The 27,488-nt window shown below is 42.6% G+C and overlaps 1 protein-coding gene across 1 annotated transcript; it reads left to right on the forward strand.

Moving 5' to 3' along the window:
- The first annotated feature begins 13,480 nt into the window (after positions 1-13,480).
- On the forward strand, positions 13,481-27,111 carry LOC135531763 (syndecan-4-like). Its single transcript, XM_064959587.1, has 5 exons — positions 13,481-13,745; positions 22,926-23,112; positions 23,185-23,228; positions 23,350-23,533; positions 23,717-27,111. The coding sequence occupies exons 1-5, from the start codon at positions 13,692-13,694 to the stop codon at positions 23,866-23,868; spliced, it is 621 nt and encodes a 206-aa protein (XP_064815659.1). The 5' UTR covers positions 13,481-13,691; the 3' UTR covers positions 23,869-27,111.
- Positions 27,112-27,488: the final 377 nt, after the last annotated feature.

The following is a 27,488-nucleotide window of genomic DNA, read 5'->3' on the forward strand; positions in this document are numbered from 1 at the left end:
TGGTTGTCAATTAGGGTGTGGAGGGTACACTGCGGAACTCTGGAAGCGCAGGTCGGTCTTAAAGTTCTGGGCAATTTCTCGCACCAGGCGCTGGAAAGGCAGTTTGCGGATCAGCAGCTCAGTGGACTTCTGGTAACGACGGATCTCTCTAAGAGCCACGGTGCCGGGCCTGTAACGATGAGGCTTCTTCACGCCGCCGGTGGCCGGGGCGCTCTAGCGTGCAGCCTTGGTGGCGAACTGCTTCCTGGGTGCTTTGCCACCGGTAGATTTGCGAGCGGTTTGCTTGGATCTGGCCATGGCGCTAGCTAGCTTCCTTCTTTCACAGTCGGAGTATAGCCTCCAAATGCCTATGTGAAGTTTATAAAGCCGTCAGCGGCGTCTGCTGATTGGTCACCATCTCCGCACCGTCCTGATTGGCCCCTCCTCCAAAGGGGGCAGTATTGTCCCGAGCCTTAACAGGCTAAGGTATATGTAAACTTCTGACTTCAACTGTACTTTTGGCCATGTAGTGTATGTAACTGATCTGTGTATGGTATAAAACTGTTTGGTATAAATATTAGTTCAGAACCTAGCTATGAACCTCAGCTATCATAGTCGGTTGTTTCAACTTAAAAACAGTCTGAATGGCACCAATGAAGCCTATGGCTTTAGTAGAATATGATATAACTTTATTATGCCAAGGATGCAAGTCGTATGCATGTAGTTATTACCAAGCATGAGATCCCCACAGTGTAGCCTGTACATTGAATATATTCACTGATCATGTACTCTGCCTTGGCAAATAAAGGTACGGTTCAGATATGCACTGATCTGAGGACACATAATAGGTAATCATTATACAAAATACAAAATACGTGCATTATGAATTGTATAATTGTAATATTAAAAACAGATAAAACAACTTATGGAACAGCGGGGACTGTGAAGCAACACAAACATTGGCACGGACACATGCATACACACAGACATACATTCTATAACATACGCACTATACATACAAATGGATTTAGTACTGTGTATATGTGGTCGTGGTGGAGTAGGGGCCTGAGGGCACACAGTGTGTTGCGAAATCTGTGAATGTATTGTAATGTTTTAAAAGTGTATAAGCTGCCTTTATTTTGCTGGACCCCAGGAAGAGTAGCTTCTGCTTTGGTAGCAGCTAATGGGGATCCATAATAAATACAAAAATAGAAAAACTGGTAAGTCCGAACCACACATGAACAAGGGAAGATTTGGAGAGCCTGTTTCTATCCTGCTCTTGACTTTGGTGCAGAGCATGTGATGTCCATAGCTTCTTCGTCGCTCCCTGAAAACTCCCTGATCTTCTAGCTGTGTCAAGTCCAGGTGGTGCTTTTACAGGCAGACCGTCTATGGAAGGTAGGATGTCAGCGTTGCGCAGCAACAACACCAGGCTTCAGAGCATCGAAGCTGTAAAACAGGGAATAACAACAACAAAAATCAGAAGACATTACAACCCTGAACAACATCAACTCACCTCCCGAGTTTAGATAAGAAGAATAACCTCATGCAATGAAAATTTTAGCATTATTATACAATAGATGTGAAATGGCATTCTGACATAACATCACTACACACACTTCATACATGTAATGTTAGCTCGCCAGCCATCTAACGTCAGCTACCCAGCTGACGTTAGATGGCTGGCTAGCTAACATTACATGTGATTCGCTAACATTACATGTGATTTGCTAACAGCAAGCTTTAAATAGCAATACAAACCGATTGTCATACTTACCTAAAGTTAACTAAATAGGTTCAATGTTAGTTAGCTAACATTAGGCTATGACTAGCAATGCGAAATGACAGTCTTAGACAACATCACTAACATTACACATAATTCGTACACTTAAATTAATGTTAGCTGGCAAGCCAGCCATCTAACCTCATCTAACATTAGCTATCTAACAGCAAGCTTTAACTTGGGGTATTTTGTTTAGACATGTCACGTTAACATTAGCTATCTAAAAAATGAACTATAATCCCAAGCCATAGAGTAACACTACTAGCAATACAAACCTATTGTCATAGATAAAGTTAACCAAATAAATTAGGTTCAATGTTAATGTTAGCTAGCAAGCCAGCCATCGAACTCCAGCTGGCTAGCTAACAGCAAGCCTTAACATGCAATCAAAACAACTTTCTGACTAAATTTGAAACGTATAATATCTGAAACTGTAGCTAGATTCTTACCATTTACATGGATGAAAGCTTCACGGCACACTGCAACCCCTTTCATTAAATAAGACGTCCTGTGTTGTTTCCGTTAAGTTTGCACAGCTTGTTTGGCCCGGTGTGTTACACTAATTTCAAAACTCGGTCAACTTCTTCCTTGACAACAACACTGTTGATTGTCGTTTCTTCCCCACCACCATCATCACAGAATAGTATACAATGTCTTTTTTTTACCTACATCAGGGATTTCCTCATCGTCTGATTCATTTTCAGAGTCAGAGAGAGTCAGCATGGCACGATCATCCTCCAGAAAGTAGGCCACCACAACTTATTCACACTGACCTTTGTCGATAGCGCCTGATAAATTCAGGGCAGCAATTTTATTGAGAAGCAACATATTTGCAGTTCTCTATGGTGTTGGATTCAACATTTTGAACATTTAGATATTAAATAAATGATAGGAAAGAAGCATAGAATCAAAGGAGAAAGAGGCTCGGCCTATGTAGAAAGACAGATAGCTGTGGAATGTGTTGGAATGTTTTGAGGACGGGAGCAGAGAACTGTCTTGATACAGGAAAGACAGATGGACATCTGTGGATTGAGCTGATTTACACCTTCACTATTACAGTGGAACGTTTTACCCAGGAAATTGTCTAAAATGGATTGAATTTGTTGTTGCCTTATTGTTTTTTGGTAGGTTTCCAAACTGCATTCCTTCCATCTATAGCATTTCTTAATGTTACTCAGTTCCTTTGGCTTTGATGCCTCATGATTGAGTATTGCTCTGTTTAAGTAGACTGTGATTTTGCTGTGGTCTGATAGGGGTGTCAGTGGGCTGACTGAACGCTCTGAGAGACTCTGGGCTGAGGTCAGTGATAAAGTAGTCTACAGTACTACTGCCAAGAGATGAGCTATAGGTGTAACTACCATAGGAGTCCCCTCGAAGCCTACGATTGACTATGTACATACCGAGCGTGCGACAGAGCTGCAGGAGTTGTGACCCGTTTTTGTTGGTTATGTTGTCATAGTTGTGCCTAGGGGGGCATATGTGGGAGGGAATGCTGTCACCTGCTGTCACCTGTGAGCTGAGGGTGTCAGGTTCTTGTCCGGTTCTGACATTTAGGTCGCCAGAGACTAATACATGTCCCTGGGCCTGGAAATTATTGATTTCCCCCTCCAGGATGGAGAAGCTGTCATCATTAAAGTATGGGGATTCTAGTGGGGGGATATAGGTAGCACACAGGAGGACATTTTTCTCTGTTATGATAATTTCCTTTTGAATTTCTAGCCAAATGTAGAATGTTCCTGTTTTGATTAATTTAATGGAGTGAGTTAGGTCTGCTCTATACCAAATTAGCATACCCCCTGAGTCCCTTCCCTGTTTCACACCTGGTAGTTTGGTGGATGGGACTACCAGCTCTCTGTAACCTAGAGGGCAACCAGTGGGTCCGTCTCCTCTATACCAGGTTTCTTGCAGGATGACAATGTCTGTATTACCGATTTATTTGGTGAAGTTCGGGTTCCTGCTCTTTAGGCCAAAGGCAGATGACCTCAAGCCTTGGATATTCCAGGATGATATAGTGAAGGCTTTTTGTTCCATACTGTCCAATGTTGTTGGCAGTGGTTTGGCCTCAGGCCAGTAAGTGTGAGCAGAGCCTGCTGAGCATCTGGTACATGCCATTGGCTTGGGCGAGTGTGAGAGTAGGGGTTGGGACTGTTTGCCCGCTCACTACCTGGGCGTAAGTGTGGCTTCCATGTTGAGGCCCTCTTTGCGTGGGTGGGGTGCATGGGGTGGGCAGGAGTGGCATAGGTCTGATCTGAGGGGGCCTAAATGGGGTGTGGGCATGGTTGACGTGGGGGGGGGGTGATGATTGGGGCGGCAGGGTAGACTAGTGGTTAGAGTGTTGGACTAGTAACCGAAAGGTTGCAAGTTCAAATCCCCAAGCTGACAAGGTACAAATCTGTTGTTCTGCCCCTGAACAGACAGTTAACCCACTGTGCCTAGGCCATCATTGAAAAAAAGAATGTGTTCTTAACTGACTTGCCTAGTTAAATAAAGGTAAAATAAAATTTAAAAAATTGGTTGGGGTGGGAGTGTGGATGTGTCTGGGGGTGCTGTGGTCTGGATGTAATTCCTCTTGGCGTGGGTCCTCTATGTGTAGGTCCAGGGGGGGGGGGTCCTGCAGGTCTAGGTGGGGTGTCTATTGATCTGTTGCTCCTGTGTGAAGTGTTGGGGATAGGTTTGAGAGCGATGTCCTTTAAAGGTGGGTACTGCTGCCTTGTAGAGGTGGACCTGGTCATAGAGGCTGTTCAAGTCCAGGGTGGAGTGGTGGGCCAGGAAAACATTTGGTTTTGAGGCACAGTCACAGTCTTTTCGTGGTAGCAGGGTGGAGATAACCACTGCACAAGTTGGGGAAAGTAGAAGAAGCCTTTTCAATCACTTCCTTCAGTGCTGTGGCCAACCTTTCTTGCTGTGCTCTCAGGTCGTTTGTGCCTGTGTGTATTATTATGTGGCTAGATGAGCCTAGTTGGTCCTCAGACAGAAAGTCGAGGGCGCGCTGGGTGTTTGGACACCAGAGTTTAGACACACTGTGTTTGGGAAAAAGTTTTTTTTTCTTCTATATATTTCCCATTTGAGTCCATAAGTAGTCAAATCTGTGTCTTGTGTTTGTCCTCAGTGGGTGTGGGGGGGTTGTCAGAAGGGCTATCAGGGTGGCTGACAGGGGGGGTGCTCAGAGGGGGTGAAAGCCGCTGGGCTTGGGGTTCTTCATTTGTCTGTTCTGCTGTGATGTTGAGTCTATGGTCAGGGTCTGGTGTGTGGACTGTTCTGCTGTGGTGTCGAGACTTTTGTCGGGTGCTGAGGTGGCCTGTTCTGCTGGCTTCTCTGTGGGGGTGACCACCTCTCTAGTGGGTTGTTCTCTGTCACATGCCATTCCCTCAACCTCTCCTCCAGCAGTCTGATCTCCTCTAGTGCTCTGTTCTTCTCCCGCTCCTGCTCTTTCTCCTGTTGTAGTTGTCTCACCACTGTCCAGAGTGCAGATATGTTTCTCTCCACCTCCAGCTCTCCGGGTCTGGTTAAGGGGGTGTTGTTGTGCAGGACTGTTGTCTGGGTCTGTGCTGACTGGAGTGTAATCACCTGCTGTTCCAGCTCCACCTGCCTTACCTCCAGCTGGGTGAATTTATCCTTCATTTCAATGAGGGAGTAGTAATCTGTGCTGGGAGGTTGACTCTCCTCTGGGGGTTGCTCGTCTATGGGGTTATGTAATGAATAGGTCTGGTCTGACCCGCTCGGGGTGGGGGTATCTTTATCAAGGGAGAGCTTCTTCTGCTGGACTAATTCTTTAATTTGGTGAAAATCCAGCTGAAACTGTTTGGGGTTACCCTGCCTGTACCATTACTGTTCCGGACTTATAGAGGTTGATATTAGCTGACTCAGAGTCCTCGTTGTCAAGTATCCTGAGTTTCCACCCCTCGTTAACCCCCCTCTCTTAACAAGTGCAATACAGCAAATGAAAGATAAACATCTTATTAATCTACCCATGGTGTCCAATTTCAAAAATGATTTATAGCGAAAGCACAACATATGATTATGTTAGCTCATAGCCAAGTCAAAAAAACACAGCCATTTTTCCAGCCAAAGATAGAAGTCACAAAAGCAGAAATATAGATAAAATTCATCACTAACCTTTGATGATCCTCATCAATGACACTCATAGGACATCATGTTACACAATACATGTATGTTTTGTTCGATAATGTTCATATTTATATCCAAAAATCTCACATTACATTGGCGCGTTACGTGCAGTAATGTTTTGATTCCAAAACATCCGGTGATTTTCCCAGAAATACTCATAATAAACATTGATAAAAGAAGCAAGTGTTTTTCACATAATTAAAGATAGACTTATCCTCTATGCAACCGCTGTGTCAGATTTCAAAAAAACTTTACAGAAAAAGCGTAATCTGAGAACGGCGCTCAGTTCCCAATTCAGCCAAAGAAATAGCCGCCATTTTGGGGTCAACATTAGTTAGAAAAAAACACTAAATATTCACTTACCTTTGATGATATTCATCAGAAGGCACTCCCAGGAATCCCAGTTTGACAACAAATGACTGATTTGTTCCATAAAGCCCATCATTTAGCCACTTGTTGTTAGCGTGTTCAACCCAGTAATCCATCTTCATGAAGAGTGAGCACTTCCTCCAGACAAAAACTCAAAAAGTTCCGTTACAGGTCATAGAAACAAGTCAAATGATGAATGCAAGCAATCTTTAGGATATTTTTAACATTAATCATCAATAAGGTTCCAACCGGAGAATTTCAATGTCGGAAGAAAAGCATTGGAACAAGAGAGTATGCTCTCGTTACTGCGCGTCATGAGACCGAGGATCTCTGCCAGACCATTCACTAAAAGAGGTCTCATGAGCCCCTCCTTTATAGTATAATCCTAAAACTAGGATCTAAAGACGGTGACATCTAATGGAAGCCCTAGGAAGTTCAAGCACATCCATAACTATCAGGAATTTGAATAGACACTGTTTTGATTTCTCACTTTCTCACTAATAATAATATGCATATATTAGCATCTGGGACAGAGTAGGAGGCAGTTTACTCTGGGCACCTTTTTATCCAATCTACTCAATACTGCCCCCCAGTCCCAAAGAAGTTAACATTAGTGAGGGAGATATAAGTCTCCAGTTAATTTTGCAATTCGTTCCAGTCATTGGCAGCAGAGAACCGGAAGGAAAGGCGGCCAAAGCAGGTGTTGGCTTTGGGAATGACTAGTGAATTATACCTGCTGGAGCGCATGCTATGGGTGGGTGTTGCTATGGTGACCAGTGAGCTGAGATAAGGTGGAGCTTTACCTAGCAAGGACTTATAGATTACCTGGAGCCAGTGGGTTTGGCGACGAATATGCAGTGAGGACCAGCCAACGAGAGCGTACAGGTCGCAGTGATGGGTAATATATGGGGCTTTGGAGACAAAACGAATGGCACCCTGATAGACTGCATCCAATGTGATGAGTAGAGTTTTGGAGGCTATTTTGTAAATGACATCGACGAAGTCAAGGATCGATAGGTTAGTCAGATTTACAAGGCTATGTTTGGCAGCATGAGTGAAGGATGCTTTACTGTGAAATAGGACACTGATTCTAGATTTAATTTTGGATTGGAGATGCTTAATGTGAGTCTAGAAGGAGAGTTTACCATCTAACCAGACACCTAGTTATTTGTAGTTGTCCACATATTCTAAGTCAGAACCGTCCAGAGTAGTGATGCTCGTCGGGCGGGTGGGTGCAGGCAGTGATCTGTTGAACAGCATGCATTTAGTTTTGCTAGCATTTATGAGCTGTTGGAGGCCACGGAAGGAGTGTTGTATGTCATTGAAGCTCATTTGGAGGTTTGTTAACACAGTGTCCAAAGAAGGGCCTGATGTATAGAGAATGGTGTCATCAACGTAGAGGTGGATCAAAGAATCACCCTCAGCAAGAGCAACATCATTGATATATACAGAGAAAAGAGTCTGCCTGACAATTGAACCCTGTGGCACCTCCATAGACTGCCAAAGGTCTGGACAACAGGCCCTCCGATTTGACACACTGAACTCTATCTGAAAAGTAGTTAGTGAATCAGGCGAGGCAGTCATTTGAGAAACCAAGGCTGTTGAGTCTGCCAATAAGAATACGGTGATGGACAGAGTCGAAAGCCTTGGCCAGGTTGATGAAGACGGCTGCACAGTACTGTCTTTTAGCTAGCCAACAAGTCAAGCAACAATAAGGATTAGCCACAAAAGTGGACTTTGCGGTTAGCCTTCAAAATAAAAGGATGGCATAATTCTACTATTTGTATTAATTTGCATCACTGTCAATGACCTACTTTTATTTTGAAGGCAAATCCCACTATTATGCCTAATCCTTATTGTTAACTGGTGCTCGACCGTCGGCCAAAGCCAACATCACCCACGACAAAAAAACAGTTGATTGTCAAGGGTAATGAATTCCATTATCTTGGCTTCAATGGATTTCGCCTTTGAGTTGTCTCGCTGAAATTGTTACTCCTTCAAATGACTGCTTGACTTGTTGACTACTCGATTCACACAGCAGACATATTCGGCTAGTTTAAGAATTCTGTGTTACACGTATAGCACAACATTTTACGTGGCGTCATTACATCATGTACCTACGTTATATAGGTATGCTCATCGGTTTTGACGGTCGGGTGTTAAATTAGACATCGGCCGATACCAAAATTGACATTTTTAGTAATATCATCCGATTCCGATGTGTTCACCGATATATCATGCATCCCTAATGCATACCCCACAAGACATGCCATACAAGGTCTCTTCATAGTTCCCAAGTCTGGAACAGACTATGGGAGACGTACAGTACTACAAAGAGCCATGACAACATCAAGTGACTGATGCAAGCAGTAAAATTAGATTTTAAAAAACATGAAGAAAAAAAACTTATGGAACAGCGGGGACTGTGAAGCTACACAAACATAGATCTAGACACATGATGGCACCGACTGAGATGGTCGGACCACCACCCAAGGACAATGGATCGGATCCCAGTAGGAGACCCAAAACGGCGCCGCAGAAGAGGCAGACAGAGCGGTCTTCTAGTCACGCTCCGTAGAAGGGCACAATGCTCACCGCTCCCGAGTATACTACTCACCAATGTCGTCTCTTGACAACAAGGTAGATGAAATTCAAACAAGGGTTGCCTTCCAGAGAGACAGAGATTGTAACATTCTCTGTCTCACGGAAACATGACTCACTCGGGATACGTTGTCAGAGTCGGTACAGCCACCTGGTTTCTTCACGCATCGCACTGACAGAAACAAACATCTCTCTGGTATAAGAGGAAGGGCGGGGGTGTATGCCTTATGATTAACGATTCGTGGTGTAATCATAACTGTCACATTCTGACCTTAGTCCTTTTGTTATGTCTTTTGTTTTAGTATGGTCAGGGCGTGAGTTGGGTGGGTTGTCTATGTTAGTTTTTCTATGATTTGCTATTTCTGTGTTTGGCCTGGTATGGTTGTCAATCGCTGTCCCTGATTGAGAATCATATTTAGGTAGCCTGTTTTCTATTGTGTTTCGTGGGTGATTGTTTTCTGTTTTCTGTCTTTGTGTGTCTGCAACCAGACAGAACTGTTTTCTTTGTTGTTTTGCTACTCAGTGTTCAGTTACATTAAAAAAGATGAACCCTTACCACGCTGCGCTTTGGTCCTCACCTTCTTCCCAAGACAGCTGTTACAATAACAACATACAGGAACTCAAGTCATTTTGTTCACCTAACCTAGAATTCATTACAATCAAATGCCGACCGCATTATCTACCAAGAGAATTCTCTTCGTTCATAATCACAGTCGTGTATATCCCACTCCAATCAGACACATTGACGGCCCTGAAAGAACTTAATTGGACTCTATGTAAACTGGAAACCACATCCTGAGGCTGCATTTATTGTAGCTGGGGATTCTAACAAGGCTAATCTGAAAACAAGGCTCTCTAAATTTTATCAGCATATCGAATGTGCGACCCGGGCTGGCAAAATTCTTGGTCATTGCTACTCTAACTTCCGCATACAAAGCCCTCCCTCGCCCTCCTTTCGGCAAATCTGACCACAACTCCATTTTCTTACTCCCAGCCTATAGACAGAAACTAAAACAGGAAGCGCCCATGCTCAGGTCTGTTCAACGATGGCCCGACCAATCTGATGCCATGCTTCAAGATTGCTTCGATCATGTGGACTGGGACCTGTTCCAGAGAGCATCGGACAACATTGATATATACGCTGATTCGGTGAGCGAGTTTATTAGCAAGTGCATCGTTGATGTTGTACTCACGGTGACTATTAAAACCTTCCCCAACCAGAAATGGTGGATTGATGGCAGCATTCGCGCAAAACTGAAAGCACGAACCATTGCTTTTAATCATGGCAAGGTGACCGGAAACATGACCGAATACAAACAGTGTAGCTATTCCCTCCGCAAGACAATCAAACAAGCTAAGCATCAGTATAGAGACGAAGTAGAGTTCCAATTCAAAGTCTCAGACACAAGACGTATGTGGCAGGGTCTACAGTCAATCACGGATTACAAAAAGAAAACCAGCCACGTCACGGACCAGGATGTCTTGCTCCCAGGCAGACTAAATAACTTTTTTACCCGCTTTGAGGACAATACAGTGCCACTGACACGGCCCGCAACCAAAACATGCGGACTCTCCTTCACTGCAGCCGACGTGAGGAAAGCATTTAAACGTGTCAACCCTCGCAAGGCTGCAGGCCCAGACGGCATCCCCAGCCGCACCCTCAGAGCATACGCAGACCAGCTGGCTGGTGTGTTTACGGACATATTTAATCAATCCCTATCCCAGTCTGTTGTTTCCACGTTTCAAGAGGGCCACCATTGTTCCTGTTCCCAAGAAAGCTAAGGTAACTGAGTTAAACGACTACCGCCCCGTAGCACTCACTTCCGTCATCATGAAGTGCTTTGAGAGACTAGTCACGGACCATATCACCTCCACCCTACCTGACACCCTAGACCACTCCAATTTGCTTTACCGCCCAAATAGGTCCACAGACGATGCAATCTCAACCACACTGCACATGGCCCTAACCTATCTGGACAAGAGGACTACCTATGTGAGAATGCTGTTCATCGACTACAGCTCGGCATTTAACACCATAGTGCCCTCCAAGCTCGAGACCCTGGGTCTCGACGCCGCCATGTGCAACTGGGTACTGGACTTCCTGACGGGCCGCCCCCAGGTGGTGAGGGTAGGCAACAACATCTCCACCCCGCTGATCCTCAACACTGGGGTGCGTTCTGAGCCCTCAAATTTCTTCAGCCTCCTGAGGTTGGAGAAAATGGAGCAAGCTGGATTTTGGCCGACATAATGCACATTTTTTTCATCAAATGGAACATTGAACTCCATACAGTTTTCTTTACTACTTCTGTTGTTAGCTTTACTACTTCTGTTGGAACTTAAAACTTTACTACCCTCTCCACTACTGTTCCATCGATGTGGATAGGGGGGTGTATGGAGTTCAATGTTCCATTTGATGAAAAAAATGTGCATTATGTCAGCCAAAATCCAGCTTGCTCCATTTTGCTCCAACCTCAGGAGGCTGAAGAAATTTGGCTTGTCACCAAAAACACTCAAACTTTTACAGATGCACAATCGAGAGCATCCTGTCGGGCTGTATCACCGCCTGGTATGGCAACTGCTCCGCCCACAACCGCAAGGCTCTCCAGAGGGCAGTGAGGTCTGCACAACGCATCACCGGGGGCAAACTACCTGCCCTCCAAGACACCTACACCACCCGATGTCACAGGAAGGTCAAAAAGATCATCAAGGACAACAACCACCCGAGCAACTGCCTGTTGACCCCATTATCATCCAGAAGGCGAGGTCAGCACAGGTGCATCAAAGCTGGGACCGAGAGACTAAAAAACAGCTTCTATCTCAAGATCACCAGACTGTTAAACAGCCATCACTAACACTGAGTGGCTGCTGCCAACATACTGACTCATCTCTAGCCACTTTATTAATGAAAAATGTATGTAATAAATGTATCACTTGCCACTTTAAACAATGCCACTTTATATAATGTTTACATACCCTACATTACTCATCTCATATGTATATACTGTACTCTATACCATCTACTGCATCTTGCCTATGCAGTTCGGCCATTGCTCATCCACATGGTGATTATCGTGGAGAAAAAAAATGTAATTCACAGGAGTACTAGTAGTGGCAATTTTCAGAGACATTGATTTCTAGCTATTTAAGGCAAGTACGTTTTTTTGGGAGGGGGGGGGGCGTGAATTAGCTAGCCAGCTAGATATCTACTTAGGACAAGCTGCAAGGAGGACAAGTTTAGGACAAGCTGCAAGGATGAAGACCATTTGTGCCTCACTGAAAGTGCATAACGTTCATTAGGAAAATGTCCACTATCTAATGCACTCGTCCTAAAAAAAAAGTAATCACTATAAACAATTAGGTAAGTCAAGTCTTCCAAACGTAGTGCACTCTGTTTGTTAACGTTAAAAAAAGTACTTTGTAAACATTCAGGTTTAGTAAATCTGTACCCCAATAGCCATTACATTAGCCATGTCTTAAACACTGGTCAAGATGAAGTGCAGCCACTGGAACATTAGTTTGCTGGCAAACAGTAGGCTAGCTAGTTAACAGATTTGCAATCACAGCAACGTCCTGGCTTAAACCAACAGAAGTAGTAAAGCTAACAACAGAAGTAGTAAAGAAAACTGTATGGAGTTCAATGTTCCATTTGATGAAAAAAATGTGCATTATGTCGGCCAAAATCCAGCTTGCTCCATTTTCTCTCACTGCCGGTCACTGGGCATATTTTATTTGGTCGTGAGAGAAAACGCTAACCGGATGCTTCATATTTATACATCCGGTAAAATCTCTGTCTCGTTGTTCTATTTGTGCTTTTATGCTGCGCAAGAGGAGGGTTTTAAATGCCGCGTTCACAACAACTGGGAAATCAGAACTCTGATCCAGGAAATATCGTGAACTCCCTATTCAGTGCGTTCACGACAACTGGTGTAACTCTGGGAAAAAAAAACACATCATTTGAATGGTCACCCAACTCGGAATTCCAAGTCGGAACCTCGGACATCTTTCCAGAGCTTCGACTTTCCGAATTGAAGATTTACCGAGGTTATGATATGGCCTCGTGTTTTCCGAGTTCCCAGTTGTCGTGAAAGCACCATAAAGAGTTTACCAGGAGATTACGTCAGAAAAGCAATTCCATTAACTGACTTTCCATGAGTGGCGCACATATTACAGTACATGTTGTTTTATTTTTGTCATAATGGAGAAAATGCGTGAGGGGAAGAGTGTAAACCATGCATTTCAATTATACTTTTCAGTCATGAAACCGTTTTCAATTGAGTGTCGAATGAATTGAGTGTCGAAATCGACTTCTCAAATTAATAATAATACTATTAAATATTGAATTTTCTTTATTCCCGCTAACTGCCTATTGTCAAACCAAGTTAATCGGATTTTTTTTAGTGTCCCCACTCAAGATGAGTTATTGCAGGCACATTAATGATATCCTAGCTATATGATCCTACATTTTAACCATTCAATAATGTGTGAATCGAATAAGCAAAGATTTTCTATTAAATAATATGTTGAGTCTTGGTGGAGGGGGGTCTGAACGAGTTTACAGTGAATTATGACGACGGGAGAGGACCTTGCGTAGGTTTTAGTGGTTGGTTACAGAGGGGGTGGAGTGTAACTTGCGATAAAGGTAGATTGATCGGACACGTTGCTTGTATTTGGTCAGTGACTGGAGTGAAATAAGTAGCCAGCAATACAAGTTGAGCACTATCAAGGCGATAAAGTTGGCAACGTGAACTTTGTGGAAATAGGACCTTCAAAATAACTCATTATTGTATGCCAGTTAACAATACACTTTGTTGAAGAAACGGTCAATAGAAGCATGCACAAAGTGTGCCTCGTTTTGTTTTTATTTGCCTCCGTCTACTCTGAGTCGGTAAGTAATATTCACTGGTTAATAATGTAACTTTTACCGTAGACATTAACTAGCTTGCGCAATACTCACTAACTGAAATATTTTTGTGTCCCTTTCAATTTACTGAGCAGCTAGCTACCGTTACCACTTTTTTGGGGGGGGGGCAGTTAGCTTTACTACTTCTGTTGGTTTAAACCAGGACGTTGCTGTGATTGCTAATCTGTTAACTAGCTAGCCTACTGTTAGCCACTGGAACATTAGTTTGCTGGCAGCACTTCATCTTGACCAGTGTTTAAAACATGGCTAATGTGTTGGGGGTACAGATTTACTAAACCTGAATGTTTACAAAGTACTTTTTGTTTAACGTTAACAAACTAAACATTTAGCAGTGTTTGTTTAGCTAGCCAGTTAGCTACTTATTGTATTTGTCAACACGACGTTAGCTTGGCCAGTGGAGTCAACTTTTAAAAATGCTAAATACTTTTCTAAAATTAGCTTAGGCATACGGTTTGAGGACCCTGGCCTCCCATCCGATAAGAGAAAGCAATGGCGTTTTAATTGTGGTAACTAGCAAGAACTTGTTCTAGCTAGATTAAATTGTTTGAGGTGGAGTGTTTTTCATGCAAGTGACTAATCAAGCACTTGGGGTTCAGAAGGCTAACTATGAAATTAGATTTTTGAAATAGTTAGCCTAAATACTTTGACCAGTTAAAATATTTTCTCGGGACACTGACATTTAACTGTTCTCGTTAAACATGGCACAACATTTTTTATTGTTTAGCCTAGTTCTCAATTCAGTATGCCTAATGCAGTTTCGTGCAGTTGGTTTGGAAATGGATATAAATCAAACCTGCACATGCCAGGATTTAGGTATACCTCAATGTGCTATTTTATGTAATCTGTTGACAAAACACCTGAATGGCATGACTGCATACTGTTATGCCATCTTATTTGGAAATAATTGCCATGTGCAGATGTCCATGCAGTGGGAAGTGGGCTAAAATGGAATGGTAATAGGCTAAATGCCACCCAGAGAGAGACCCGCTTGGCAATATGCTAATGCAGTGCTCAGCACCCTGAGGATAGGTGCTCATTGCAGATGGTCCCCAGATCCTTGTCTTCTGAATACAGAGATTGCTACTGACCTTGGTCTGGTGTGACTGGTCTGCTTACTCTCCACCTCATTGTCCATACCTAACTACTGTTCAAGAGTTTGGCTTCACTTAGAAATGTCCTTGTTTGAAAGAAACACTTTATTTATTTTTTGCATTAAAATAACAAATTGATCAGGAAGTGTAGAAATGGCTTTAGAAACAGCTTTTTTTTGTATAGATATTTTTTAAATGGAATATCTACATAAGCGTACAAGGCCATTATCAGCAACCATCACTCCTGTGTAGGGTTGCACATTTTGGGGAATATTTAGGTGGGAATTAATGGGAATATATGCAAATTAATACTTTAAATGTAGATGTTTTTTGCATTGATATTTATCATAGGTTGGACAAACATACATTTTACTTTATCATAAGTAGACATAATTGCAAATTGTTAAATCCTTCCAATAGAAATAAAATAACATTTAGGTATGATTTGAACTTTAATTGAGTTGACTCTTCACATGGGATGATTTCACTGAACAAAAGGGAATATTCAATGATCCATCGCCTCTCCCAAAAAAACGTTTTCAACATACATGTGTAAAATGATAGAGGAAGACAACCAAAACTTTAACTTTCTAGACCCGGGCTGTCATGTCTTCTCCCTGGAGCTCCTCAATGTCCACCTCTTGAACATCAGACTGAAGCCTCATCTTCACTGTCACTTTCCAACTTTGTTGAGGATGGCTCGCTGTCAGTGTAACGGATGTGAAACGGCTAGCTTAGTTAGCGGTGCGCGCTAAATAGCGTTTCAATCGGTGACGTCACTTGCTCTGAGACCTTGAAGTAGTAGTTCCCCTTGTGGCTTTTGTAGTTCCCCTTGTGGCTTTTGTGGAGCGATGGGTAACGATGCTTCGTGAGTGTCAGTAGTTGATGTGTGCAGAGGGTCCCTGGTTCGCGCCCGGGTATGGGCGAGGGGAAGGTCTAAAGTTATACTGTTACATCAGGCTCAAAAAGCTTCAAATTTGCCTAGACGGCAACCAATTCTTCAACCCTTGTATTGGTCAGCCTGTTGTGTTCTTTGGTTTGTGTTCCCAAACAAGGACCAGTTGCGCTCTGAGACGGCTGGTGTTGGTGGGATTTGGAGGATGATGGAGGCAACCAGGGGAACGCCTCCGATTCAAAGTCCCTTCCACCAGGTGGCTGATGAGATGTTGGCACAACTGCCATGCTCTTGTCATGTCCAGCCCACACATTATCTCAGTCAATCGTGGGAAGGTTGCCGTCTTCTGTGGCTTAACCAACAAGGCTCGTAATTGAATAATTTGTCATATAAACAGATGGCATACAAGTTGAGGCACATGAAAGCGCAGATGTTCCCCAAGGCATTTCTGCCAACAAAAAAAACACAGTTGAAATGGCTTTCCTGTGAAGTCGTGACTTGTGACATGCGTAGTTTCCTGAAACGTGTCACACATGCAGACTTCTCAATTTTGTTCACATTGCTTCCATCCCTGTTAGTCAGCATTTCTCATTTGCCAAGATAATCCATCCATCTGACAAGTGTGGCATATCAAGAAGCTGATTAACTTCTTGAAACTCCCCATCCCGGATCCGGGTTTGTGACTAAAGCCTCAGGCTCATTAGCATAACGCAACGTTAACGATTTCTGAAAATCGCAAATAAAATGAAAATAATGCGTCTGCTCTCAAGCTTAGCCTTTTCTTAACAACACTGTCATCTCAGATTTTCAAAATATGCTTTTGAACCATAGAAATTGACTAATTTGTGTAAGAGCATGCAAAGCTAGCATAGCATTTTGAGTAGCATTTAGCACGCAACATTTTCACAAAAACCAGATACCCAAATAAATAAAATCATTTACCTTTGAAGAGCTTCTGATGTTTTCAATGAGGAGACTCTCAGTTACATACCAAATGCGCAGTTTTTCCTGAAAGCGTCTGTGTGTAGGAGAAATCGTTCCGTTTTCTACATTGCGTCTGGCTACCGAAACGAACCGAAAATTCAGTCACCTACAACGTAAAACTTTTTCCGGATTAACTACATTAATATCGACCGAAACATGGCAAACGTTGTTTGGAATCAATCCTCAAGGTGTTTTTTTTCACATATCTCTTCATTGATATGCAGTTCGTGGAAGCTTGCTTTCCTCTCTGTATCGCATGGAAAAATAAGGTGACTTTTGCGCACCAATTTCGGCGCAGGACACCGGGCGGACACCTGGTAAATGTGGTCTCTTATGGTCAATCTTCCAATGATCTGCCTACAAATACGTCACAATGCTGCAGACACCTTGGGGAAACGACAGAAAGGGCAGGCTCATTCCTCTCGCATTCACAGCCATATAAGGAGACAATGGAAAACAGAGCCTCAAAAATCCTTGTCATTTCCTGGATGCCATCTCATCTTGGTTTTGCCTGAAGCTCACGTTCTAGGGCACGCACAGAGAATATCTTGGTATTTCTGGACACGTCAGAGTGTTTTCTTTCGAATGCTATCAATTATATGCATAGTCGAGCATCTTTTTGTGACAAAATATCTTGTTTAAAACGGGAACGTTTTTCATCCAAAAATGAAATAGCGCCCCCATAGATGTAAGAGGTTAAACCTCTCTGGGATCGTTCGGGTCGCTAGCGTCCCACCTCGCCAACAGCCAGTGAAATTGCAGGGTGCCAAAACAGGAATCTCATAATGAAAATTCCTTAACCATACAAGTATTTTACACCATTTTAAAGATGCACTTCTCGTTAATCCAACCACAGTACCTGCGATTTCAAAAAGGCTTTTCGGCAAAAGCAGAACATATCATTGTTAGGTCAGCAACTAGTCACATAAAGCATTCAGCCATTTTCCAACCAAAGAGGGGTGTCACAAAAAGCAGAAATATAGATAAAATCACTCAACTTTAACGATCATCAGATGACACTCCCAGGACTCAATGTTACACAATACATGTATGTTTTGTTTGATCAAGTTCATATTTATAGCCAAAAATCTGTTTACATTGGTGCCATGTTCAGAAATGCCTCCCAACATCCAGAGAAATTGCAGAGAGTCACATCAAATAACATAAATACTCATAAACTTTGATGAAACATATGTTTTGCATAGAATTAAAGAAACTGTTTCTTAATGCAAACGCTGTGTCAGATTTCAAAAAAGCTTTATGGCAAAAAGCACAATATTCAATATTCTGAGAACAGCTTTCAGCCACAAAAGTAAGCCATAGTTACCTGCAAAATTATGGAGTCAACAGAAGTCATAAATAACATTATGAATCTTCACTTTACTTTGCTGATCTTTGTCGGAATGCACTCCCAGGACTCCTACTTCCACAAGAAATGTTAATTTTGTTCGATTACGTCCATATTTATGGCCAAATACCTTTTGTTTGCGCGTTTAGTTCACTATTCCAAAGGCACAATGCGCGAGCGCAAAATCCAGACAGTCAAGTGTTCCATTAGTTTGTAGAAACATGTTTACAATCCTTAGGGTCTTTTTATAATTAATCTTCAATAATATTTAAACCGGACAATGGCGTATTCATTAGAGGAAAAGGAAGGAATGGCGTGACCGCGCAGTAAACAACTGATTGGCCTCAGCCTAGTCCACTTGTTGAAACAGCTCTTATTCGACACCCTTCCACAATAGACGCCTCAAACAACTTTCTAAGGACCGTTGACATCTGCTGGAAGCCTTGAAGTGCAATCTGGCCCCATAGACACAGCATATTGAATAGCCAATCACTTAAATGAAACTATAAACCTCAGATTTCCCACTTCCTGGTTGGATTTGTCTCAGGTTTTCATCTGCCATATCAGTTCTGTTATACACAGACATTATTTTAACAGTTTTAGAAACTTTTTTGTGTTTTCTATCCAATACTACCAATTATATGCATATATCCTAGCTTCTGGGCCTGAGTAACAGGCAGTTTACTTTGGGCACCTCATTCATCCAAACTTCTGAATACTGCCCCCTAGCCCAAAGAAGTTAACTCTACCTACATGTACCTTGACTAACCGGTGCCCCTGCACATTGACTCTGTATCTGTACCGCCTGTATATAGCCTCACTATTGTTATTTTACTGCTTCTCATTAATTAACTATTTTTCTTAAGGGCTTCTAGGTAAGCGTTTCACTAAGGCCTGTATTTGGCGCACGTTTCATACAATTTGATTTGGGTACAGGTGGAGCCTGAAGATCTCTACATGAGTCTCATGCTAGGGTGGGGTATACATCTGAACTTTGATCTCCTTTTCAATGTTTTGCCATTCAAGTCCCTAAGTCACTTTCCCACCAGTTCCACCATGGACAAACATATGTATGAATGGTTTAGTTCAAATCATCGGGTGCAGCCAAAGTGATTGAAATCAAACTGAATGACCCTATGCTGGTCTATGGTACCTAGATTAAGTCAGTACTAGATTCAGGGATTGTTTTAAATTGAATGGATGAACCTCAATAAGTGTGGTCAATGTTTAACTTCTTGGTAACAGAGGGCAGTATTTTCACGTCCGGATGAAATGCATGCCCAAATTCAACTGCCTGCTACTCATCCCCAGAAGATAAGATATGCATATTATTAGTAGATTTTGATAGAAAACACTCTGAAGTTTCAAACTGTTTGAATCATGTCTATGAGTATAACAGAACTTATTTAGCAGGCAAAACCCCGACGACAAAACCATTAAGATTTTGTTTTTAGGTCACTCTTTTCAATGGGTTTTCATTGGGAATCCAGATTTAAGGGACCTTATTGCAGTTCCTACCGCTTCCACTGGATGTCAACAGTCTTTAGAAATTGGTTGAGGTTTTTCATTTTTTTGTAATGAAGTATCCCTGTTTAGAACGAGGGTCACTTGTAGTGTACTGTTAGAGGCTACGGTTTGTTTCCTCCTGTATTGAACACAGATTATTTACGTTAAATACCTAAAGTTTTATTACAAAAGTAGTTTGAAATGTTTTGGCAAAGTTTACAGGTAACTTTTGAGATTTTGTTGGAACCGGTGTTTTTCTGGATCAAACGCGCCAAATTGACATGTTTGGATATATATCAACGGAGTTAATTGAACAAAAGGACCATTCGTGATGTTTATGGGACATATTGGAGTGCCAACAAAAGAAGCTCGTCAAAGGTAAGGCATTAATTTTATTTTTTATTTCTGCGTTTTGTGTCGCGCCTGCAGGGTTGAAATATGCTACTCTCTCTTTGTTTACTGTTGTGCTATCATTAGATAATGGCATCTTTTGCTTTTGCCGAAAAGCCTTTTTGAAATCTGACCTGTTGGCTGGATTCACAAGTGTAGCTTTAATTTGCTATCTTGCATGTGATTTAATGAAAGTTAGATTTTTATAGTAATTTATTTGAATTTGGAGCTCTGCATTTTCCCTGGCTATTGGCCAGCGTATCCCAGAGAGGTTAAGCCTGTAAGATGTAATTTGGTGTGACCCAAAAGGACACCACATTGTTTTTTTCTCCCCTCTTTGAGGACATCAGAATTGTAAGGGTCCCTGAATATGGCATTTACATTGTCTTCTTGATGAGGACAGTGAAATTGCTGGACGCATGCCGCAATCTAGGTTAATATGCTGCTTGGTTAAGGATTAGGCTACTGCCTTGACCACTGTGCAGCTAACATTCCTAATATGCCCTTCTGAGTAATTGGCTTATGGTTTTAAATGAGTCCATCAAATGACTGAGAAGATGGGAGATTCAAATTACTTCCCAATTTGTAAGATGTTCTAGAAAAGTAGCCCCACACACATTATAGAGACTTGTTTCAATGGAACAAGATGCTCTGCATTTTGTTAGCAGATGGAGGGATTTTGTTCCCCTGGCCAGTCAGCCCCTGGTAAAGCCATGCTTAGCGACCATGTTAATGTATATGCTCTTCAGGCACTCAGCAGCATTGTTGGGTTCGAAAGACTGAGGACTGCCTTCTAGTGAGGAGGGGGAGGCATGTTGGGGCTTCAGTAACTCTTTGCCAGTAGGAAATATAAAATGGAGGCAGTTTACTTCAGATGAGAGTAGGGTTGCACATTTTGGGGAATATTGAGGTGGACAATTTCAGTGGGAATTAATATTAATACCATTTTAAATGTAGATATTTTTTGCATTGATATATTTACCACATCATATAGGACAAACACAACTTTTTACTTTATCATAAGTAGACATAATTGCAAATGATTCAATCCTTCCAACCTCGTTGAGGGTGGCTCGTTGTCAGGCTCAAAAAGTTTGGAGGATGATTGAGGCAACCGGGGGAAAGAGCCTCAGATTCAAAGTCCCTTCCACCAGGTGGCTGATGAGATGTTGGCACAACTGCCATATTGCATCTCCATCCCAAAGCCCTTGCTTGGAAGTGTACTTCGCCAGACTGCCAAGAACCTTGCCCTCATCCAGGCCAAGGTGGCGAGACACGGGAGTGATGACACCATAGGCCTTGTTGATCTCTGCACCAGACAGAATGCTCTTGCCAGCATACTTGGGGTCCAACAAATGGCCTTCAAGCATACACGCTGCAAGTTAGATGAAGCAACTCCTTTTGTAAGATATACATGTTTTTTAAAATGAAATGTATGGAAACAGGTGAAGTAATGCCCAGGAGGCTAAAGAAATTTGGCTTGTCACCCAAAACCCTGACAAACTTTTACAGATGCACTATCGATAGCATCCTGGCTCACAGCCTGGTATGGCAACTGCACCGTCCACAACCGCAGGGCTCTTCTGAGGGTGGCACTAACTAGTGAAGAATATGAACAAATGTGCACACGTGGCTACATGCTGTAAACACAGTCCAGTTCAAAGTGAATGGCACAGATTTGCATATAGGTCTAGTGAGTCTTTGCTTGGTTATGGCGCACCGGTTTGTCTAGAGTATGTGCCTGTCAATGCAGTAGAATCCTACTCCAACGCGCTCTGGCTACAATAAAGTCTATAGTTCTGCTTACTAAAAGTCTTGCATAGTTTTTGTTTCAGGATGTTGTATTGAAAGTGGCTAATTGTGTTGCTTCGATCACAATTCCAACAGTAAAATTGAAGTTTATAGTTTTAACTATGGGTAAATCTCTAGAAAGTTGACGTTCAATCTCGTGCTTCTCTGTGCATGCTAATAATTATTTTGCACGGCAGTCCTGGGGGAGGTGTGCGCGCCCATATGTGCAGCTTGGAGGCAACGTTGGATGTGGCATTGGATGAAACACACCTTTCAATGTAGTTTTTAGAGCCACGCTAAAATGTGCAGTTTTGTCACAACACATTGCCACAGATGTCCCAAGTTTTAAGGGAGTTTGCAATTGGCATGCTGACTGCAGGAATGTCCACAATGTTGCTAGAGAACTGAATGTTAATTTCTTTGACAGAAGTTACCTTCCAATGTCATTTTAGAGTATTTGGCAGTATGTCCAACTGGCCTCAACTGCAGACTGTGTAACCACTCCACCACAGGACCGCCACACCCAGCTTCTTTAACTGTGGGTTTATCAGAGATCAGTCACCCAGACAATTTCTGCAAATTGTTCTTCAACTGTACTGGGCAGATGGCAAACCACATGGTGTCATGTGGCCGACTGGTTTGCTGATGTCAATGTTGTGAACAGAGTTCCCATGGTGGGGTTCTGGTATGGACGGGCATACGCTACGGACAATGAACACAATTGTTTTTTATCGATGGCAATTTGAATGCACAAAGATACCGTGACAAGATCCTGAGGCCCATGTTTCAGCATAACAATGTCGCAAGGTTCTGTACACAATTCCTGGAAGCTGAAAATGTCCCAGTTCTTCCATGGCCTGCATACTCAGACCTGTCACCCATTGAGCATTTTCGGGTTGCTCTAGATCGACATATACAAGTGTTCCAGTTCCCGCCAATATCTTGCAACTTCCCACTTCCACTTTGAAGAAGTGGGGCAACATTTCACAGGCTACTAGATGTAGGCTTAGACTTGCTGTAGTTCTCCACTGTTGAAAAGTGGTTTTGGGGAGATATGCCATATGCCAGCTAGGATTTGTTTCTACTTGCTGATCTTGGATTAGCATTCTGCCTCTTAAGTGCTGTGTTTGTGCCAGCAGGTATGGGAGACATGGATGCCCATGAAGACGACCCAAGCTATTTCTCATGACGAGCTCATCTCGTCTGGAGACTCCGCCAACGGCTCAGACTTTGGCTTCCCCGATGAGGAGCATGACACAATTGACAACGAGGACAAGACGGACGACAATGAGGATTATGACGACTTCTCTGGCTCTGGCGACGGAGGTTGGATTTAGCAAAAAATTACTTTGCTTTTGCTAGCTGATAGAATATAATTGTGTATTCTTTTCTCCACAGTACCAACTATTACAATCAAAAATGACAATACCATGAAATCAAAGGTAAAGTTTCTCATAATTGACTATCATGTTCCAAATGGGAGCCCACAAATTGCTAATGTTTTGTTTCCTCTTTTTAGTTTAATGACTTGTAGGCCTAATTCTCACTGCTTTTTGTCCATAGCCTTCTATGAACAACAAGATTCCAGACCTGAGGCTCAAACCCACAGTGAACGAGATTCAATTGGTCCAGAAGAACAATGAAGTGTCAGTATGGGTTTCTCCCAAGCCTGAGGAGCACCCATCGAACGTACTGATGGCCCATGCAGGGGAGGAGAGCATCTTCAACAAGACTGAGGTCCTAGCAGGTGAGGCAATGGCACTTTTTTTTGTGCTAGTTCATTTGTTGAAGTTGAATCTGAGTTTATTTAACTTTGGAAAAAGGTATGGAAGTTGAATTTCGCTTTGTCAGAAATGTGGCTTGATTTGCAGCTGGTCAAATTAAAGCAATGCAAGAACATTAATTGTTATTCCACTGTATTTTGTTTCAGCTCTTATTGCTGGTGGAGCAGTGGGGCTGTTCTTTGCTGTCCTTCTCATCCTCCTGCTTGTCTACCACATGAAGAAGAAGGATGAAGGCAGCTACGACCTGGGAAAGAAGCCCATCTACAAGAAGGCTCCCACCACAGAGGTCTACGCATAAAGCCCACCTTCGCCGGGCCACTTGCCTCTTGAAAGCAAACCTCTCCTCTTGTCTGTACAGCCGGGAAGTACCAGAGGGAGAAACCGTCACAGGCAAAAAACTGCTTCTCTTCTACCATGAGTTCTACAATGGTTCGTTTAAATAAAAAATCGGAAACACTTTATTAACTGTCCGTTAATAGGAAGAGGACCATTTCAGCTGCCAAACAATGCAGTGCAAGATATTGATGTTTTTTCTTGCCCATGTAAAAACAAAAGTGTACATTCTGCAGCGACACTGCAGCAAAATCTTGACATTTCCCTCCCACCTTCTCTTTAATGACACTAACAAGGTGAATGAGACCTTCACACTCATGCACCTGACATGGTACAAATATTGGTACGGCTATTTATTTTCCTCCCCCTCTAACCTTGGTACCCATTCTTGTGTTAATACTGCTAATACAGAAGTCTGTCACTATTGCATTTTATATTTGCAGTGCATTTGTAAAGTATTCAGACTGCATTTTTCACATTTTGTTATACAGCCTTATTCTAAAATGTATTGAATGGGGGGGGTCTCCTCAATCTACTACACCTAATACCCACCCCATAATGACAAACTAAAAATAATACTGAAATATCACATTGTCATAAGTAATCAGCACCTGTACTTTGTTGAAGTACCTTTTGGCTGCGACTACAGCCTTGAATCTTCTTGGGTATGACGTTGCAAGCTTGGTAAACTTGTATTTGGAGTTTCTCACAATCTTCTCTGCAGATCCTCTCGAGCTCTCAGATTGACTGCACAGCTATTTTCAGGTCTCTCCAGAGATGTTCGATTGGGTTCAAGTCCGGGCTCTGGCTAGGCCAGTCAAGGACATTCAGAGGTCCCGAAGCCACTCCTGCATTACCTTGGTGAACCTCCCAGTCTGAGAACCTGTTCCAGAGCGCTCAGGACTTCAAGGATCTTTCCCTTGATCCTGACTAGTCTCCCAGTCCCTGCAGCTGAACATCCCCACAGCATGATCAAATCAAAGTTTATTTGTCATGTGTGCTGAATACAACAGGTGTAGTAGACCTTAGCGTGAAATGCTTACTTACAGGCCAACAGTGCAAAAAAGGTATTAGGGTGAACAATGGGTATGTAAAGAAATAAAAATAACCGTAGCGAAGTCGGCTGATTTGAGGTAGTATGTAGATATGGTTAAAGTGACTATGCATATATGATAAACAGAGTAGCAGCAGCGTAGAAGGGACACACACAAACACAATGTAAATAGTCCGGGTAGCCATTTGGTTACCTGTTCAGGAGTCTTATGGCTTGGGGGTAAAAACTGTTGAAGCCTTTTTCTCCTAGACTTGGCACTCCGGTATCACTTGCCATGCGGTAGTAGAGAGAACAGTCTATGGCTGGGATCTTTGACAATTTTTAGGACAGCCTGGTGTAGAGGTCTTTGATGGCAGGCAGCTTAGCCCCAGTGATGTACTGGGCCGTACGCACTACCCTCTGTAGTGCTCTGCGGTCAGAGGACAAGCAATTGCCGTACCAGGCAGTGATGCAACCAGTGCTCTCGATGTTGCAGCGGTAGAACCTCTTGAGGATCTGAGGACCCATGCCAAATCTTTTTAGTTTCCTGAGGGGAAATGGGCTTTGTCGTGCCTGTCTTGGTGTGTTTGGACCATTCTAGTTCCACTATAGCCCCGTCGATGATGCTGCCACCACCATGCTTGTCCTTCTGGAAGATTCTCCCATCTCCACAGAGGAGCTCTGTCAGTGACCATCAGGTTCTTGGTCACCACCCTGACCAAAGCCCTTCTCCCCCGATTGCTCAGTTTGGCCGGGCTGCCAGTTATAGGAAGAGTCTTGATGGTTCCAAACTTCTTCCATTTAAAAATGGTGTTCTTGGGGACCTTCAATGCTGCAGAATTGTTTTGTTTTTTGGTACCATTCCCCAGTTCTGTGTCGACACAATCCTATCTCTGAGCTCTGCGGACAATTCCTTCGACCTCATGGCTTGGTTTTTGCTCTGATGTGCACTGGGGTGTGTTTTCAAATCCTGTCCAGTCAATTGAATTTACCACAAGTGGGCTCTAATCAAGTTGTAGGAACATCTTAAGGAGGATCAATGGAAACAGGATGCACCTGAGCTCAATTTCAAGTCTCATAGCAAAGAGTCTGAATACTCAAGGTTTTCATATTTTCAGATGGGGGGGGTTATTTTACCCAATTGAGAATCAGGCTGTAGAGGGAAAGGCGTCTGAATACTTTCCGTGTTTGTGTGGTATCATGATTGGTTACGTTTTGATTCAAATGTATTTTGTCAAGAACAGATTGTCTGAAGTGAATCCCACATTGATGAAAATAACTTGGTACATGCTACCATGTCACTAGCAGTGGCCAAGCTTGATCCTCCAAGGTGTTTTATGATTTAATTTGAACGGTGCACAAATCGGCATGATGTTATTCCTCTCGGACAACTCGCTGTGTGAATACACCCGCATTCCACCCACTCAATTATATCATACATGCATGACTGGTGATCTCATTTTTTTCATGTCGGGCCTTATCTCAGTGATGCCCATGCTTGTAAACTAAGCTATTTAAATAGGTTATGGTTTATCGCTGTTGACAGAAAACAACAAGACTCGTCACTGCACGTGGACTATACGCTTCCAGGGATCTGTAATATAGCCATTTGAATAAATGTTAAACTTGGTACTTGTCAGATGTTTATTTACCAAATATTTTAAAATGCCAAATAAAAAAATCATCTTCCCAATACTTTCAGGTTAACATTACTGTAAATGTTTGGAATAATTGGTTTCTTCATGCCTAAGAAGCCTATAATGAGAAGGTTTTTTTTTAAATTACCAATGCTAGTACTATGTTTTTAGTAGATTACTTGTTAAAAAAATGGTATTTAACTGTCATATTTTGTCTCAGGTTGGCACTTCCCCTTTAAGTTGTATGTGTTAACATTTTTATGTACACACAAAGCAGGTTTTTTTTTTTTTTTTTTTTTTGTAAGGGTTTGATTTCTTGTAAACAATTTTAAGCTGTTTTATGTTTTGTAGAAGGATTGCTATGAAATTGTTCAGAGGAACTGAATTGAGCCATGTCATTTGCATGGGGGGAAAAAATATGCTGCTTTGTCACAACGAGATGTGACGCTCAATTGAGTGTTGAAGTCAATAAATCATTGATTTCTGCACGCAGGTTCTGATTTATATTTGGAAATAAAGCTGTTTTTATGCACATGAATGGTTGGCTCAGTATTCCAGAGGTTTTCAATTCTCAATGCTGCACAAAGATTTGTGAGTTTTCCTGTATACATTACACTTGTTGTTGCCAGGGCAGTTCACTTGTTTATTAACCCAACAATTTAGTAGGAGCTATAACACCAGAGCTTATGGTGTACACAAGGTGTATGTACGTCATTTAGCAGATTCTCTTATACAGAGCGACATACCCACAACACCGGTGTTGCAAGCACCCTACTGGAACGACCTGTACATAAGACATCCCCAACATGATTATTCCCTGTACTTGTCCTAATGTTTGAGTACAGGACTGGTGTACTGTAGAACACTAGCTGTTTTGAGTCCACTCTTGATGAGATCAGTCTTGCCCCCAAATTG

The sequence above is a fragment of the Oncorhynchus masou genome, unplaced genomic scaffold (assembly GCF_036934945.1).
Source record: "Oncorhynchus masou masou isolate Uvic2021 unplaced genomic scaffold, UVic_Omas_1.1 unplaced_scaffold_1651, whole genome shotgun sequence".
Classification (NCBI taxonomy): domain Eukaryota; kingdom Metazoa; phylum Chordata; class Actinopteri; order Salmoniformes; family Salmonidae; genus Oncorhynchus; species Oncorhynchus masou.